This window comes from Chionomys nivalis, chromosome 2 (genome assembly GCF_950005125.1).
Source record: "Chionomys nivalis chromosome 2, mChiNiv1.1, whole genome shotgun sequence".
In the NCBI taxonomy this organism is placed as follows: domain Eukaryota; kingdom Metazoa; phylum Chordata; class Mammalia; order Rodentia; family Cricetidae; genus Chionomys; species Chionomys nivalis.
This window is the reverse complement of record NC_080087.1, coordinates 11,635,966-11,649,611: the sequence shown is the minus strand read 5'-3', so window position 1 is coordinate 11,649,611 and position 13,646 is coordinate 11,635,966. Positions and strand designations below refer to the sequence as shown.

Here is a 13,646-nt window from a genome sequence, read left to right as displayed (position 1 = left end):
AGCGTCCGACTGTTCGTACCCACAGCGTTCGACTGTTTGTACCCACAGCGTCCAACTGTTCATACCCACAGAAGAGGTCATTCTTTTCCAAAACGTCTTGTCACTCCTGGAGATTAGAGAGATTTATGTGTAAATATTTGCTGGATATGGAAAACCACAGAAAATTGCTGAGTGAAATCCTAAAATGGCTAAATGAGAGCTCTGGTATAGTTCATTGTTAGATCAATTGCCTCACATGCAAGAGGACTCAGGTTCAGTTCCCAAAACCATTTATTTTTTAAAGGACCTAAGTGAGTGGAAAGATATATTATTTTCATGGAGTGGAAGACTCAACAATTTTGAGGTACCAACTCTCCCAATTGATATATGAACTTTGGCCTCCTTAGTATTTCTCCTTTTGCAAATGAAGAGTTAAAAACCACATAATTCAATTAATGAAGAATCTTCAACTATTTGAGAACCTATCTGATGCGACTTCCTGCATGGTTGACAGTTCAGGGGGAAAGCGTACATTGGCAGCTCTCCCAGTGAGATCACAATCAGGTATTTACCTAATTTTTCTTTGAAGCATGCATTAATCCAGACAGTAATCCGTTCCCATCCCCAGTGCTGGGAAGCATGGTGGCCGTTAGCCATGGTTTAGTATATTAGTGTTACAAGTGAACTGCTCTGGGGCCTGCCATTGTGCTGCGTCCAGTCGGTTTAAGTTTTAAGTAATTGTTTTTGCCTCTAGCAAAAGTGCCCAAATTTGATAAATTTCCCTAAGGCAACAGATGTAGGGAAGATTCAGTCTGTTTAAGTCCCGGAACAGAATGTGTCTTTGGAAGTGATTGCAGTATATATTGTCTGTCACCTTTCCTCTCGTCCCCTCTTCATAGGAGGAGAGAAAATGTCTCATGAAGAAACACAAGGATGGCTATCTTTGTCAAAGAGGAGCATGGAATGGATCTTGCCAACACCTTGGTCTCCAAATTCCAGTCTCTAGGACCAGAGACAGTGCATTTCTGCTATCTGAGCACCCCTTGCCTCCACGAATGAACATACTTGGAAAGAGAATTAGGAAATCCAATTTGGAATCATCAGGGCCTGTGTGGAAACAAGTGGGTACCATGAGGTGTAATATCTGAAATGGTCACCGTGCCTTCTCCTTAGTCAACGCCATCAACAAGAATGGCCGGCACTTTCCTGCCAGGAGCCATAGGTATCTGACAGTGAACTGCACTATAGGCCTTCCAGCTCATTGTTACTTTTTAGAATATGCACAGTTAGCCAGGCATGACGGTCCTTGTGTTTGATACCAGCACTTAGGAAGCAGAAGCAGGGGGTTTCTGTGAGCTTGAGATCTGCTAGGTGTACACAGTGAGTTCCAGGCCACACAGAGAAACCCTGTCTTAAATAAATGAATCAAAGGATATTTGAGGAGGGTAGGGTATTCAGGACCCAAGGAAGGGTCACACAGAGGTCGAGTCACTAGTAAAGTGGGAATATGTTTAAAACTTGCTTATTTGTCATCTTGGTTAGCTACTGGAGGCAGTGCTCTGATTCTTATGAGTAAGTCACTGAGAGCCATTGTGGTAATGCATGGCTGGAATCCCAGGGCTTAGCAGGCTAAAGCAGTAAGGTTTCACATTCTGGTATTGCTTGATACACACACACACACACACACACACACACACACACACACACACACACACACACAATCTATCCATCCATCCATCCATCCATCCATCCATCCATCCATCCATCCATCCATCCATCTATCTATCTATCTATCTATCTATCTATCTATCCATCCATCTATCCATCTATCTATCTATCCTATCTATCTATGTACCTATGTATCTAACTGAAAACCTGGTGGAAGATAATTTTATCCTAATACTAAAAGACTTGGCTTAGTGCCTGGCATGTGGTAGATACTAACGTCATACCTCTGTTAGTTTTTGGCTCTGAGAAGGGGTTATTTTTGTTTACTTACCAGTCAGAGGTGGATGGCCTGCCCTTTGATATTGATTTATTATTGGTGCTTAATAGAGCATTAAAAAGGATTTTATTTTTTATTTTATATATTATGGTTTATCTACATGTTCACCACATGCATGCCTGGAGGCCAGGAGAGGGCATCGGATCTCCTGGCACTGGAGTGACAGATGGTTGTGAGGAGTCAGATGGGTGCTGTGAACTGAACCCAGGTCCTCTGCAGAGCAACGGCTAGGATTTGTCTGTGTATCTCTAGTTGTCCTGGAACTCATTCTGTGGACCAGCTTGGCCTCCAACTAAGAGGTCTACCTGCCTCTGCCTCCCAGATTTTGGAAATAAAGGTGTGTGCCACCACTGCCAAGTTTTTAATAGAGCATTTTAAAGGTTAATGTTGCTTGAACAGCCCAGTTTATAACATGACTAACCAAAATCTTAGCAAGTCATCTCTGAGGAAGAGCCAAGCCTCTTTTATGTGTTGGCTAGACAACCAAAACCAGGAGTGCACACAGAGTCATAAAAATGGGCAACATCAGGAAGATTGGAGCCCAGGACTCCAAAAAAGTTTGGGTAAATAACTTTGTCGTTGAGTAGTAAAATTCTAACATCATAAACATTCATTCTCATGATTGCTGATAATGAAGGAAGTTGAGCATCACAAGCGTGAGCTGTGTAAGGACACTGGAAAGTTTCATTTGCTACAAATGGGAAGCATTACATTCCAGACTATCCTGTGCCTTATAGTTTTTCTTGTCCCCTGAGTAACTGTTTGCTGAAAAAAAGTGTCTCAAATCCCCAGAGGACAGAGACACAAGCTCCCCAAGGTGTACGACCACCTGGAACAATGAGAACATGGTGAAGAGATGCTGGCTGAATGCACCAGAGTGTGGATAATGTTCTTGACGGATTGGGGGAAAAGAGACAACAGCAGCAAAGAATGAACAGGAGGAAGGCGGTTTATTGCAGTGACACTGCCCTGAAGTTTTATGCATGACCCCCAATGCAACGTTCCTCCACACTGCTGCATGACACTACTGAGCAGATGCTCAGAGTGCTCTGCCTGCGTTAATACCGACGTAAAGTGTTTCCACCACACCACCCGCATTCCATTAGGTCACTGAAATACCTTCCCCGGCTGCTGACAGCTCCCACACAGCACAGTCTCTTCTAGGCTGCTTCCTTCTACTGTGCTGGATAGTTGTCAAGAGCCTGTCTAGAAAACAAACCTACCAGAGGTTCAGACATTTCTATCCCCATGCAGCTCCTGGAAAATGTGAACATTGGCAAGACATCTGAGGTAACTAAGAAAAGTAAAGATTTTTCTAATCAATAGAAACACGCACCTGGGGGCAAAAAACAGCAATATATAGAAAGTGTGCAGAGACAGACATGCATGCAGGATGTGTGTAGACACCCTTTTCATCTAATACCGTGTCTATAGTACATTTTATACATTTACTATGTATTGCACAAACCCAGATACACACACATCTGGTGTGTCACTGTGTGAGCCAGCCTCACAGAGGAGAGCTCTACACGACATTCTGAATGAGCTTATTCATGACTTTGGGAAGTAGAACTGACCAGCAGTTCTACATACAGTCTATATTCACACGCACCACCAGTTAGCCATGCAAGGTCTCCTTTCCTAAATGTAGGATTCTTTAGCACATTGGAGTTGGTCGAACTCAAAGACCATGTGGCTGTGTCGTCGCCTGAGACAGTCTAACGTAGCCTTCTGCGTGGATTCAGACACGGTTCTCAATCGGTGCAGCTCAGATCTCCCCTGAGTTTCCACAGAGACACAGACAGTCTGACTCTGTTTCCAGTGCTCAGTCATGGGAGAGGATTTGTGTCCATCAGGTTTCCCTTCACTGTGGTCACCTCCAAGGTGAGAAGGTAGAGGAGGCGGAGCTGCGTTCCATTTGAGCATCCTCGCTCTCATACTGCCCACTGTCTGGCCGCTGCAGCCTGTGAGTCCGGATGTCTGGTAATGAATGGCTTCTTCGTACGATGGTGGGCTTCCTGGCTTCCTCACATCCACTACCTGGAACACGTTATCCACTGAGAGTGCCCAGGTTCTAGACAAGCTGAAGCCCAGAGCTGTTTGGCTTTGGATTTCTGACTCATTTTCCTGGATGATTCTGCCAGCAAGCTGGCTTTCTTTCCTCAAACCCTTCTTGATTTGGTCTCTAGAAAAGTCTTTGGGTTTCTCAGAACCAGTGCTGGAGGTCCGGGGCAGCACTTTCTTCTGAGAGGCAAAGGAAAAGGACATGGAGTGCTTTCTCATTTCTCTCTGGGGTTTGACCTTATCTGTCTTTGTGGTGAAACTCTGGTGTCTGGTGAAGAAGCTTCTTTTGGGACAGGAAGGAGAAGGCACAGGTGAGCTGTCCAAAGATTTACCTGGGGAGACTCTGGAGAAAACTTTGGGTCCCAGTCCCTGTGGTGATGCTAAACCTTGGGTCAAGTTCTTTATCTTTAAATCCACTGGTCTCTTGGGCGTGCCTTCAACTGCTGGAAAGACTTCCTCTGTAAATGGATCTTCAGCCTCATCACCCTCAAAACAAGAGGCTTCCTGGGGCATGGTGCAGTTATCCTCACTCTTGGTGAGCTTTTCTTTTGTCATTTGACTCATGAGAGACTCTTGTGAGGGTGACATGTTGGGTTCAGAGAATCGCCTGTCTTGCTGGCCAATGGAGCTTTTCAACCTGGCTACCATGCTAACAATGGGCTCTGAGCCTGACTCACAGGTGTCCTGTGGGCCCCGGTTATCCAGGCCAGTGGGCCCCTCCAGCTGCTTGCTGGGAGAAGGGATGGCACTCATCGGCTCCACATCTTGGTCATTGCTGTCATAAGCTGAGTCATTCTGCAGAGTCGACACATCTGGGAAAAGTTAAGGCAGAGGTGAACATTTTGTCCAGGGTCTTTTAGCAACAGTATTTATTGTAGGCTACTCTAGAGATGATCCCCATGGCGATTTGGTGGAGTACACTGGAGCTTGATCTGTCAATACATTGATTACATTAAAACTTTGTCTCTATCTAAAATGATCTTTAAATGATAAAGAAATAGGAAAATGAAATGGAGGGAGGAGGAAGGGAAAGAGTTATCAGGAAAGGAAGATGGCAATGACAATATTCTTTAAGGCTTCTTGATCTGAATTCATAAGCTTGATCCTTTGGGTAGCTCTTGTATTGGACCAATTTCCATTTTAGTGGACTCACACTCCTTTGTAGAGCTGGAATGTTCTTACTCCAACCCCATAACTAAAGTTTATTAAGTAGAATCAGGAGTTATTCGTGCCTTAGGATAGGAAGGAGAAAGTTCCAGATTGATGGGAAAGAGTTTGGCGTGAGGAGGTGAATTTAAGAGCAAGGCCCCCACAGTTAATGACTTTCTTACACACTTCTGATTTGTGAAGGCAAATCCTGCTTCTAATACCAGGGATGCTTTTCATCCCTGAATTGAGGACCGGCATGGGCTTCTCCCCAGAAGCACAATCAGTGACAGAATGTTCCGTACCTGAACTGTCTGTGTGCTCCAGGGAGTCATCAGAAGTAATGCGGGAATGTGTTGGAATGTTCTCCCCAAATATTTCAAAGCAGTTGTCAATGAGGAATTCCACCAATGTCTTAACCTGTGAGAAAACAAAAGCAGTTTGTCAGCCTAAATACATTCATAAAAGAGAAGGTAGAAAAGAATGAGGGCATATCGGGGTCAACTACTAGGGAAGTGGCAGAAATAGAACTAGGTACATGTATGTGCCCGAAAAGCACATTGGGTTGGTGCCAATAACACCCTTTATTATTCTATGTTTTTTTTCAGGTATACATTTTCTTTTAATTTTTTAAAATTACTTTGAAGTAACTGAAGTTTTCATTTAAGGAAGTAGTTGTTCAGATTTCTAGTTGAACAGGCAGAATGTGATACCCAGGAGAAAAAGAACAAAGTGTTTTTTCTAGCCAGGGAGTTAATGCTGTGAAGTGAGTGCTTTGGCCCGTCTCCCAGGACAACAGAGGATACACGTATTTCACTCGAGGAAATGCTGTCTAAGAGAGTGGATCCATGAGAAACATCTTGTAGTTGGGACATCCACTGTGGGCCCTGAATCATTTTGAGAAACTCCAATCTGAAGCATTTCGGTGCTCAGCTTTTGTAGAGGGCAGACTCATGGCCTGGGACTTCCTCCTACAGAGGCAGGATGTACCTTATTGTTTAGGTCCTTCTGGGCCTGGAAGGACAGGGTTTGGTCATTCTTCAGAGCGAGCATGTTGGGCCCGATGCAGATGGCTAGGTTGCTAGAGTCCATCTTGTTGACCTCAGCGTTCTTGCTGATCAGGTGCAGCACGTAGACCAAGTGCCTGAGCAGGAGAAGGTTGGGCCGGGGGAGGCGATCCGCAACCCTGGAAAAGGTTGAGGGATGAAGGCTTTCACATGGCTTTAGCCTGACCTCTCAGGAGATTCTACCCAAACCGGACTTCCTTTAAAATGAGAAAGGTGCATTTCCAAAAGGGACATTGTGAAATGCTCATTCACCCTCTTGCAGCTGCATCAGCTGACATTGATGGGACCAGTAAACCACAAGGTTGTGGTAACTGGGACTCCACTAGTAGCTTTCTCTCTTATCCATAGAGATATGGAGATGCTGCTCAGGAAGCAATGCCCGTATAACCGCCACAATCTGCTTTGCATTTGAAAGTTTTGTCAAATTTCTGTGTCAGAATTCCTGTTTTGAGCCCCATGAGACTGATTTTCTCATACTTCTTTGGACGTAATTTTTAGAGCAAGACCACCCATTTTTATATCGTTCTGAGAAATCTTTAGATAGAATCAACCACTCTATAAAAGCGTGTTTTTAAAATTAGAGTCAGGCAGTACTGAAATACATTGTTCTAGTGATAAAAAAAATAGATTGTTTTATTACATTTCAGTATTTCAAAAAATGAAGTGAGTCCAACACATGGATCTTTTCATTTCTTAGTGTTAGTTTCTTGAAAGAGTTTTATACCCAAGTAGAAATTTATTATGAAAATCTTAGAATTCTGGGGTAAGGGTGAACAGAAACTATCTTCCTCTTGGTAAATATTCATGGCAAATATTTGGGTGTAGGGGACAACTCCTGCACAGTGGTGGGCTTTCTCAGGATGTGGTTGAGGTTCTGACACTGACAGAAAGCATTTGGGACTCCAGTTATGCAGAGGTCACACTTTCGATTTCAAATGTGATTTCTACCAACTATTGGAATTCTTTCTTTTCCTATTCCCCCCCCCCTTTTTGTTAACCATAAGAAACAAAACAATCCCTTCCAAGTTGCTCTGCTGGGCCATAAGGGTATCAGAGAGAACCGTGGCTGCCTAGCCTGTGGTAAAGCCTTCACAGCTCCGAGTTTTTTTCTGTGCCTTTAAAACTACTCCTGCGTTTAGGTTCCCTCCTATCTTGGGATCTGTGAGTACTGAAGTTTCCTTTCTTCTTTTTAAGAAGGTCTTTCTCTTGTTTGGGTAGAATTACTTCCTGTAAATGCCCAGGGCTCCTTCTGGCATCTGTGGTGGGAGCAGGTGAGCACTCAGATTCCCTGGACCTCACGGTCTCTGTGAGACAAGAATCCCAAAGCTCTTGCACAGGCTGAGAAGGAGGAAGGATGGAGACAGAGGACTTACTGCTTTAGGGCCTCGATTCTGTCCTCCTCGCTTGGCTTCTCCAGGGCGCCCATCCACTCCTCAAAGAGGTCACAGGATAGCAGCTTCAGGGGGATCCCTCGGAGGAAGTCCTGGAGGAAGAAAGAGGGTGTGTTTTCCTGTCTGTGCTGTGCAGTGAGTCTTTTGTCTCCTTGTGTCCCACTTCCGCCAGGCGCCCCTGTTCGCCAGGCACATCCCTGTATTTGCTTTCTTTAGGGGCGTCTTCCAAGCTCACACTGTACTCAGGAACCTCCCAGTAACCAGCATAATAAGGTGCACAGTCCAGAGGTAGGTGAACTCTCCAGATTTATCAATGGACGTGGCCGTGGGGCAATCAAATAATGTTTTGAGACAACTACATGCCACCCTTTCTGTTGAAACCTGGGACCACTGAAATAGGAGTGCTTATGTGAATAATTAAAAAGTTTAACTGAGGAAAGACTAAACTCTCAGATCAGCTGACTTTGCCTGCAGGGTGCTGGTTTTCCTGATGGGTTTGTCGGCTCCTCTCTCCTCCACCCCCCCCCCCCCAAACGGCATCTGATACAAAAGCAGCAGGCTCACCTTGAAGACCACAGCCAGGAGGTGCACGGGCAGCTGCTTCAGATTCACCACGCCCCCGCAGTTAAGCTCCTCCTTCAGCTCCTTGCGGGCTTTCTCGCTGGCAGCTTTCCTGAATATTCCTTCTGTTGAAGGGCCTTTAAGGCAGAGAATGGCGAGGATGTCCTGCGGGAGCAGACACAACAGCAGAAAACGGTCACTTGGAGACACACGCATTGGCGTTGTTAAAGCACCGGACACCGATCCGTAGGCTCTGTTACAGTAGAGCCTTCACAAGCTACCGAGGCCAGGAGAGCCTTCACAAGCTACCGAGGCCAGCAGAGCCTTCACAAGCTACCGAGGCCAGCGCTGCCAAGGATGCCCCTTTACTCATTTTTCTCCGAGGCGGTCAATTGTGAAACCACTAATTTTGCACATTTGAAAAGTACTGTGGGCCCCCTTTCCCCTCTCAGATGTTCTCATAGAGACACTAGCTTTCCCACAAGCACCTTCTCTCCCTCTCGGCAGAGCTTTTAGAAGTTACAAACATTCTGCCGTCTCCACCCCACAAGTTACTCTGTGGGGTAACACTGCACACTGGTGGGTAACAGTAGGCAGACGGCTCCCCTGCTGCACTGGGAAGCAGCGGGAGGCCTCAAAAGAGGAGTTCCACCATGTCCAGAGTTCCCAAAGCCTTTTTAGGTCCCACAGAAAGGGGAAGCAGGTTTATCCTACCTGGATGGGTCTGGGGAGTGTGTCATTTTCTCCACAGATGACTGACAAGGGTTGGTCAAACAGTGGCACTTTTAGCTCTGGTTCCAATGATCCAGAGAAGTCCGAAGAAGGAGAGAGCTTTCTCATGAGAGAGGGCCAGGACAACACTTTCTTTCTCTTCTTAACTTCTGTAGCCAAGGCAGCGAGGAGATAAAGAGAAGAAACAGTGTTAATAATAAGCCAAGACATAGGTGGTGTTGGCCTCGTTATTCTATCTATATCATGTCACACTGAAAAAAAAATTCAAAACAAAACTGTTGAAAACTTGAGAAGTCCAAGGGTATAATCCTCAATCTAGAAAAATTAACCCCAAACAACTACCCTGTTTCCAGGGCAACCAGTCCCTAAACATCAGCAACCAGAGTTCCTCAAAGCCCCACCTTTCCTGTTTCTAGCTTCACAGCTATCAGCTACAGAAAACCAGCAAAATTTAACCGTGTACATCAAAGCCACCCATTTTAATGTATTGTTCCTAATAACTACAGAGAATATTTTGATTAATGGGTATTATTTTAACTTATTTCTTCGAATGTGAAATTTACAAAAAGAGCAAGTGTCTTGCTCAAGATCCTTTCAAAGGTTCTGAGCAGGGCTGCCTGGTCACCTCCGTCGTATCATTTAGCCACCACTAGAGGGGGCTACATCACCCAGGCAATCTTGCAGTCCCCCAGTCTGCATGTTTCAGAAACTAACATATGGTTCTCCAGACAGGCGGCCACCCAGACTTGATGCTTTGCCGAGCATCTGATCCTTCTGATAGTCATAAAACTTATGTGCAATGGGTATCAGAACTCAAAAGTCCCCATTTTATCTGTCTTCCCTTTCCCCCACTTCTAATTTTAAAGGCTGTGTTTCCTAAACAACTGGCATTATTTTCACATATTTTGTCCTGGCAAGTGGAAGACAGACGAGGAGAATGAGGCCCATCCTGATACTTTGGGGGGAGGGGTGATCAGATCCGATGCACATTGTATAAAATACGCTATAAAAGAGAATAACAGTGGGTGTCTGATCCTTTGGGGTTTGAGATCAACAATTGCCTCAGGGACTCTTAGATGCCATCCCTGCTAAAGAGGGAAGCAAGTGGCAGGAAGAGCAGTGTGTGTTTCTCCAATATGTGCACGCTTTTATCCTCAAGGTCTACAAGGCCCGAGGCTCGCCAGCCTTGTTGGAAATCCCCTGTGGAGCTGGACACCAGCTGCAGACCGGCTCCCTCCTGCAGCACCTGCTGCTGGAGTCAAGGGTTAATGTTCTGCGGTCTCTCGGAACTCTTAGAAAACAAATTCCTAGTAAAGTAAAAGCCCTGTGGTTTTGCAAACCGAGAGCGCGCTAGGTTGGCCCACAGAAGAGAGCGGTATGTTTTCAAAACTCACCAATGAGCTGGCAAATGCTGTCTTCACTCTTACACGATGTCAGCAGTGGGTGAACCTTGATATCGCCCTGGAAATGTATTCAAGTTAAAATAGCGACCTGGAACACACAGCCCCTCTCCACAGACACACAGCCCCTCTCCATGGACACACAGGCCCTCTCCACGGACACACAGTCCCTCTCCACGGACACACAGCCCCTGTCCACAGACACACAGCCCCTCTCCACAGACACACAGCCCCTCTCCATGGACACACAGCCCCTCTCCACGGACACACATTCCCTCTCCACAGATACACAGGCGGCCTTTTAGTCATCTTAAAAATTAAGTCAGTTGCATTGATTCTGCCTTCATCCTTCTCAGGCCAACGTTATTGTAGAAGACAAAACACAATAACAAAAACACAATACATATGTTTAATTTATAATCTGATGTTCACTTTACACTGACAAACAACCCAAACATTCAACAAACACAGTGCAAATAAAATGTTAAAGACATTCCTTTCTTACCTCTGACTGACATTCAATTAAGGTCTCCATGTCATTGGCGTTAAGTGGTTTTGACTGAAAGAGAGGAAAACAGCATGGGTGAAGGTCTCCTGTATCAGAGCCTATGGATCTGTGTCCATGCTTTAACAGCTCTCGTGTGTGGACAAGCTGGATAAACAAGCGTGGCGGACTCACGCACCTCGAGACTGCTTGTCAACTTCATTGGAGTTGGGGCTGACAGTCCAAGGGGGAATTTCACCAGTGTGAGGCTCCGATTCTGTCTACAATAAATCATATTGTATTTATGATACAATACAATAACCAGGCAAATTTCAGAGTCAGATTGCCGAACACAAGAACAAAAACCAAAAACAAAAAGTTGTGAGCTTAAAGCTACTGCCAAGAGAAGGTTTCATTTGAAGCCAGCCTCCCACTAAGAGACAGGTGTAAGAATCCCATCCAATTTTTCATTTGCATTTTTTACCCAAATGAAATAAAATTTCCTATGCTTCCATGAAACAAGATAAAAATCATTCTTTCTTATTAAATGTCACCTATTATTAAGAACAGCATCTGAGAAACATATTTCTAAATTCCTTAAGCCAGCTGTCTCTACTACTCTGAAACTTCATTGTCTGTTGTTATATTCCTATCAGGAGTGTCTGAATACAACTATAACACTTTTTTTGAGTGCTCCTACGTCCTATATTAAATGCTCTACACTCCAATCTAACCCAAGTTAGAAAGAAAGTTATTTCTAAGATGATAGTTACAGTATACAGAAATTAAATCCAACATTGACAGAATTCCTGAAGCCCCAGATTGCAGCTGTCACAGGACAGCCGAGCATTCTGCATCCAGAGCCCTGCTAAAACAACACATGTTCCTCGGCAGAGCCTTCCCGGTGACGTATAACCTTCGGGACCCAAGACTCAGGACCCTCAAGGAGGTTTGTGTTCTGGCCTGTCGCTCTACAGTACTTACCCCGGGAGGGTCTGTAACCAGAAATTCTTCTACCCGCAGAGAACTGTGGACGGCAGGAGGCACAGCATGACACCCCGACCCTTGGAATCCACCCACAGAGACAAGACTCTGGAGCCCTCAGGCTCATGTGCCGCGCGTTATATGTGGCGGGGGCGGGCAGGTGGAAACTTAGAACATGACTGGGGCCGGAAGGAGCATCACTGGCTGTCACACCGACAGAGCCAGCCAGACACTGCTCAGCTCTCACTTCCTCATTCCTTTTAGGGCGGCGAGGGTTCTTTCCGCACCCCCTCCCACCCCATTTCAAAGTAAAAATTTCTACAAACTCCTAGGGGGTGGAAAACATGACATAGTGAACATAAGAGAGAGGCTTTGATTAGTGTCGAAGGTAGTGTGCGTGTGTGAGAAATTTTGTTATTCTCCGGGTAAACATTTTATTTTCAAAAGCGGTTATCTCGCCCCCCCTCCCTGCTCTGTCTATCCCGTTTGTCCCTCCCTTTCACCCACCACCCTCTCCGTCCTCGGATGCTAATGGCACATCTAGATGCAGGGTGTTACTCTAAAGCAGAACAGAGACCAAGGAATGGCTTTCCCTCTTTGAAAAATCATCACCCTCAAAAGCTATTTCAGTTTCTTTGGAATTAGGGGAAATGCTCACTGAGAGTTATATTTATTTCTCATGTAGAGAACCACAGCTCTATGTTTACTGCGAAATACAGTCAGAGGTAGCTATCCCAGCACAGCCGCGTTCATTTGGATCAGTTGTTTTGAAAAGTGGAGTCAAGGGTCACGTGTCTGTCAATATCGTGGCACCTCTGGCAAGTTTAACAGAAAGAAATGGTGGAGAAGCAAATGCTGTAAATCATATTGCACGTAAAAGTGGCCCGGCAAGCCGCCATCCTCTATTACATCACTCCTCTGCTTTGAGACCACATCACGTCCCGCGTGGACATCGGCCTACATTGCACTTCGGGATAGGGCTTTGATGTTTGGCTCTGTAGGTTCCAATTGTCCAGGTTGGTTGTCACGTTCGGTGCTGGAGATCGAAACCTGCCCCTCAGAACATGTTCTGACCGCCGAGCTGCACTCCTGATCAGGATTGCTCTTGGTGTTCTTCCGCGTCAAGGGCTCTGCTACTCTGACCAACGCCGGCTCTCCTCACCAAACGGAGGCCTATTGGCGATGTGAAGATGGAACCTCCTTCCCAAGGCATTTCACCTTAATTCCGTGTCTGTGCTATCACCCAAAGGGCCATATCTCAACTTTCCTTGAGTGGAAAAACTTCAGCGCCTTTGTGCAAACACTGTCCTCGAGGTCACCAGCTCTCATTCTCGGCGTTACCGTGAACTCTGCGCGTGGTTCAGAGGTTAAGATGTAAGTTTGCGAAGCCGTACTTCCCAACCTTTACGGGTGCCACATACTCTTTTGGGTATCTTCAAGTACCTCGCTGCCCGTAGATATCAGCACACTGTGCTGGAATGTGCCTTCTGATCTGGAGCCCCAAATGTGCCGACGTTTTCTCTCAGGGTAGCTCTTCAAGCGGTTCAATTGTGAGCTAAGGCAAGTTGCCTATGTCCGGCTTATTAATTTCTTCAGACAAGTCAGGGGTCCTCATGAGGAACACTTACCTAGCAGGGAGTCAGATTTAGAACAGGCACAATCCTGAAACTTAAGAGGCCCCATTTGTCATTTTCTCTAACAATAAATAAAATGCAAGCCACATTGTCAGTGATTTGGTGAGCCGCAGAAATAGCTACATCTGTAGATTTATCTGTAGATTTGTGTGGGCATGTATGTGTTGTGCATATGACATGTATGTGTGCTCAGGTGTGC

The 13,646-nt window shown here is 45.6% G+C and overlaps 1 protein-coding gene across 1 annotated transcript; it reads right to left on the bottom strand.

Moving 5' to 3' along the window:
• Positions 1-3,031: 3,031 nt before the first annotated feature.
• Positions 3,032-11,901, bottom strand: Tagap (T cell activation RhoGTPase activating protein). The gene is made up of 10 exons (XM_057762233.1): positions 11,814-11,901; positions 11,029-11,110; positions 10,851-10,904; positions 10,340-10,406; positions 8,928-9,094; positions 8,217-8,378; positions 7,635-7,744; positions 6,185-6,380; positions 5,500-5,614; positions 3,032-4,860 (listed from the first exon to the last, which is right to left on the bottom strand). Exons 2-10 carry the CDS (start codon positions 11,050-11,052, stop codon positions 3,626-3,628), a joined length of 2,130 nt encoding a protein of 709 aa, XP_057618216.1. The 5' UTR covers positions 11,053-11,110; positions 11,814-11,901; the 3' UTR covers positions 3,032-3,625.
• Between the last annotated feature and the right edge of the window lie 1,745 nt (positions 11,902-13,646).

What these genes read in the sequence shown, in the direction of transcription:
- Tagap (XM_057762233.1), bottom strand. Translation starts at nt 11,052, where the DNA reads ATGAAGTTGACAAGCAGTCTCGAG. An exon ending in AGTTGACAAGCAGTCTCGAG is followed by an intron (nt 10,905 to 11,028) that starts GTGCGTGAGTCC and finishes CCTCTCTTTCAG; the next exon opens with TCAAAACCACTTAACGCCAA. An exon ending in CACTCCCCAGACCCATCCAG is followed by an intron (nt 8,379 to 8,927) that starts GTAGGATAAACC and finishes CTGCTCCCGCAG; the next exon opens with GACATCCTCGCCATTCTCTG.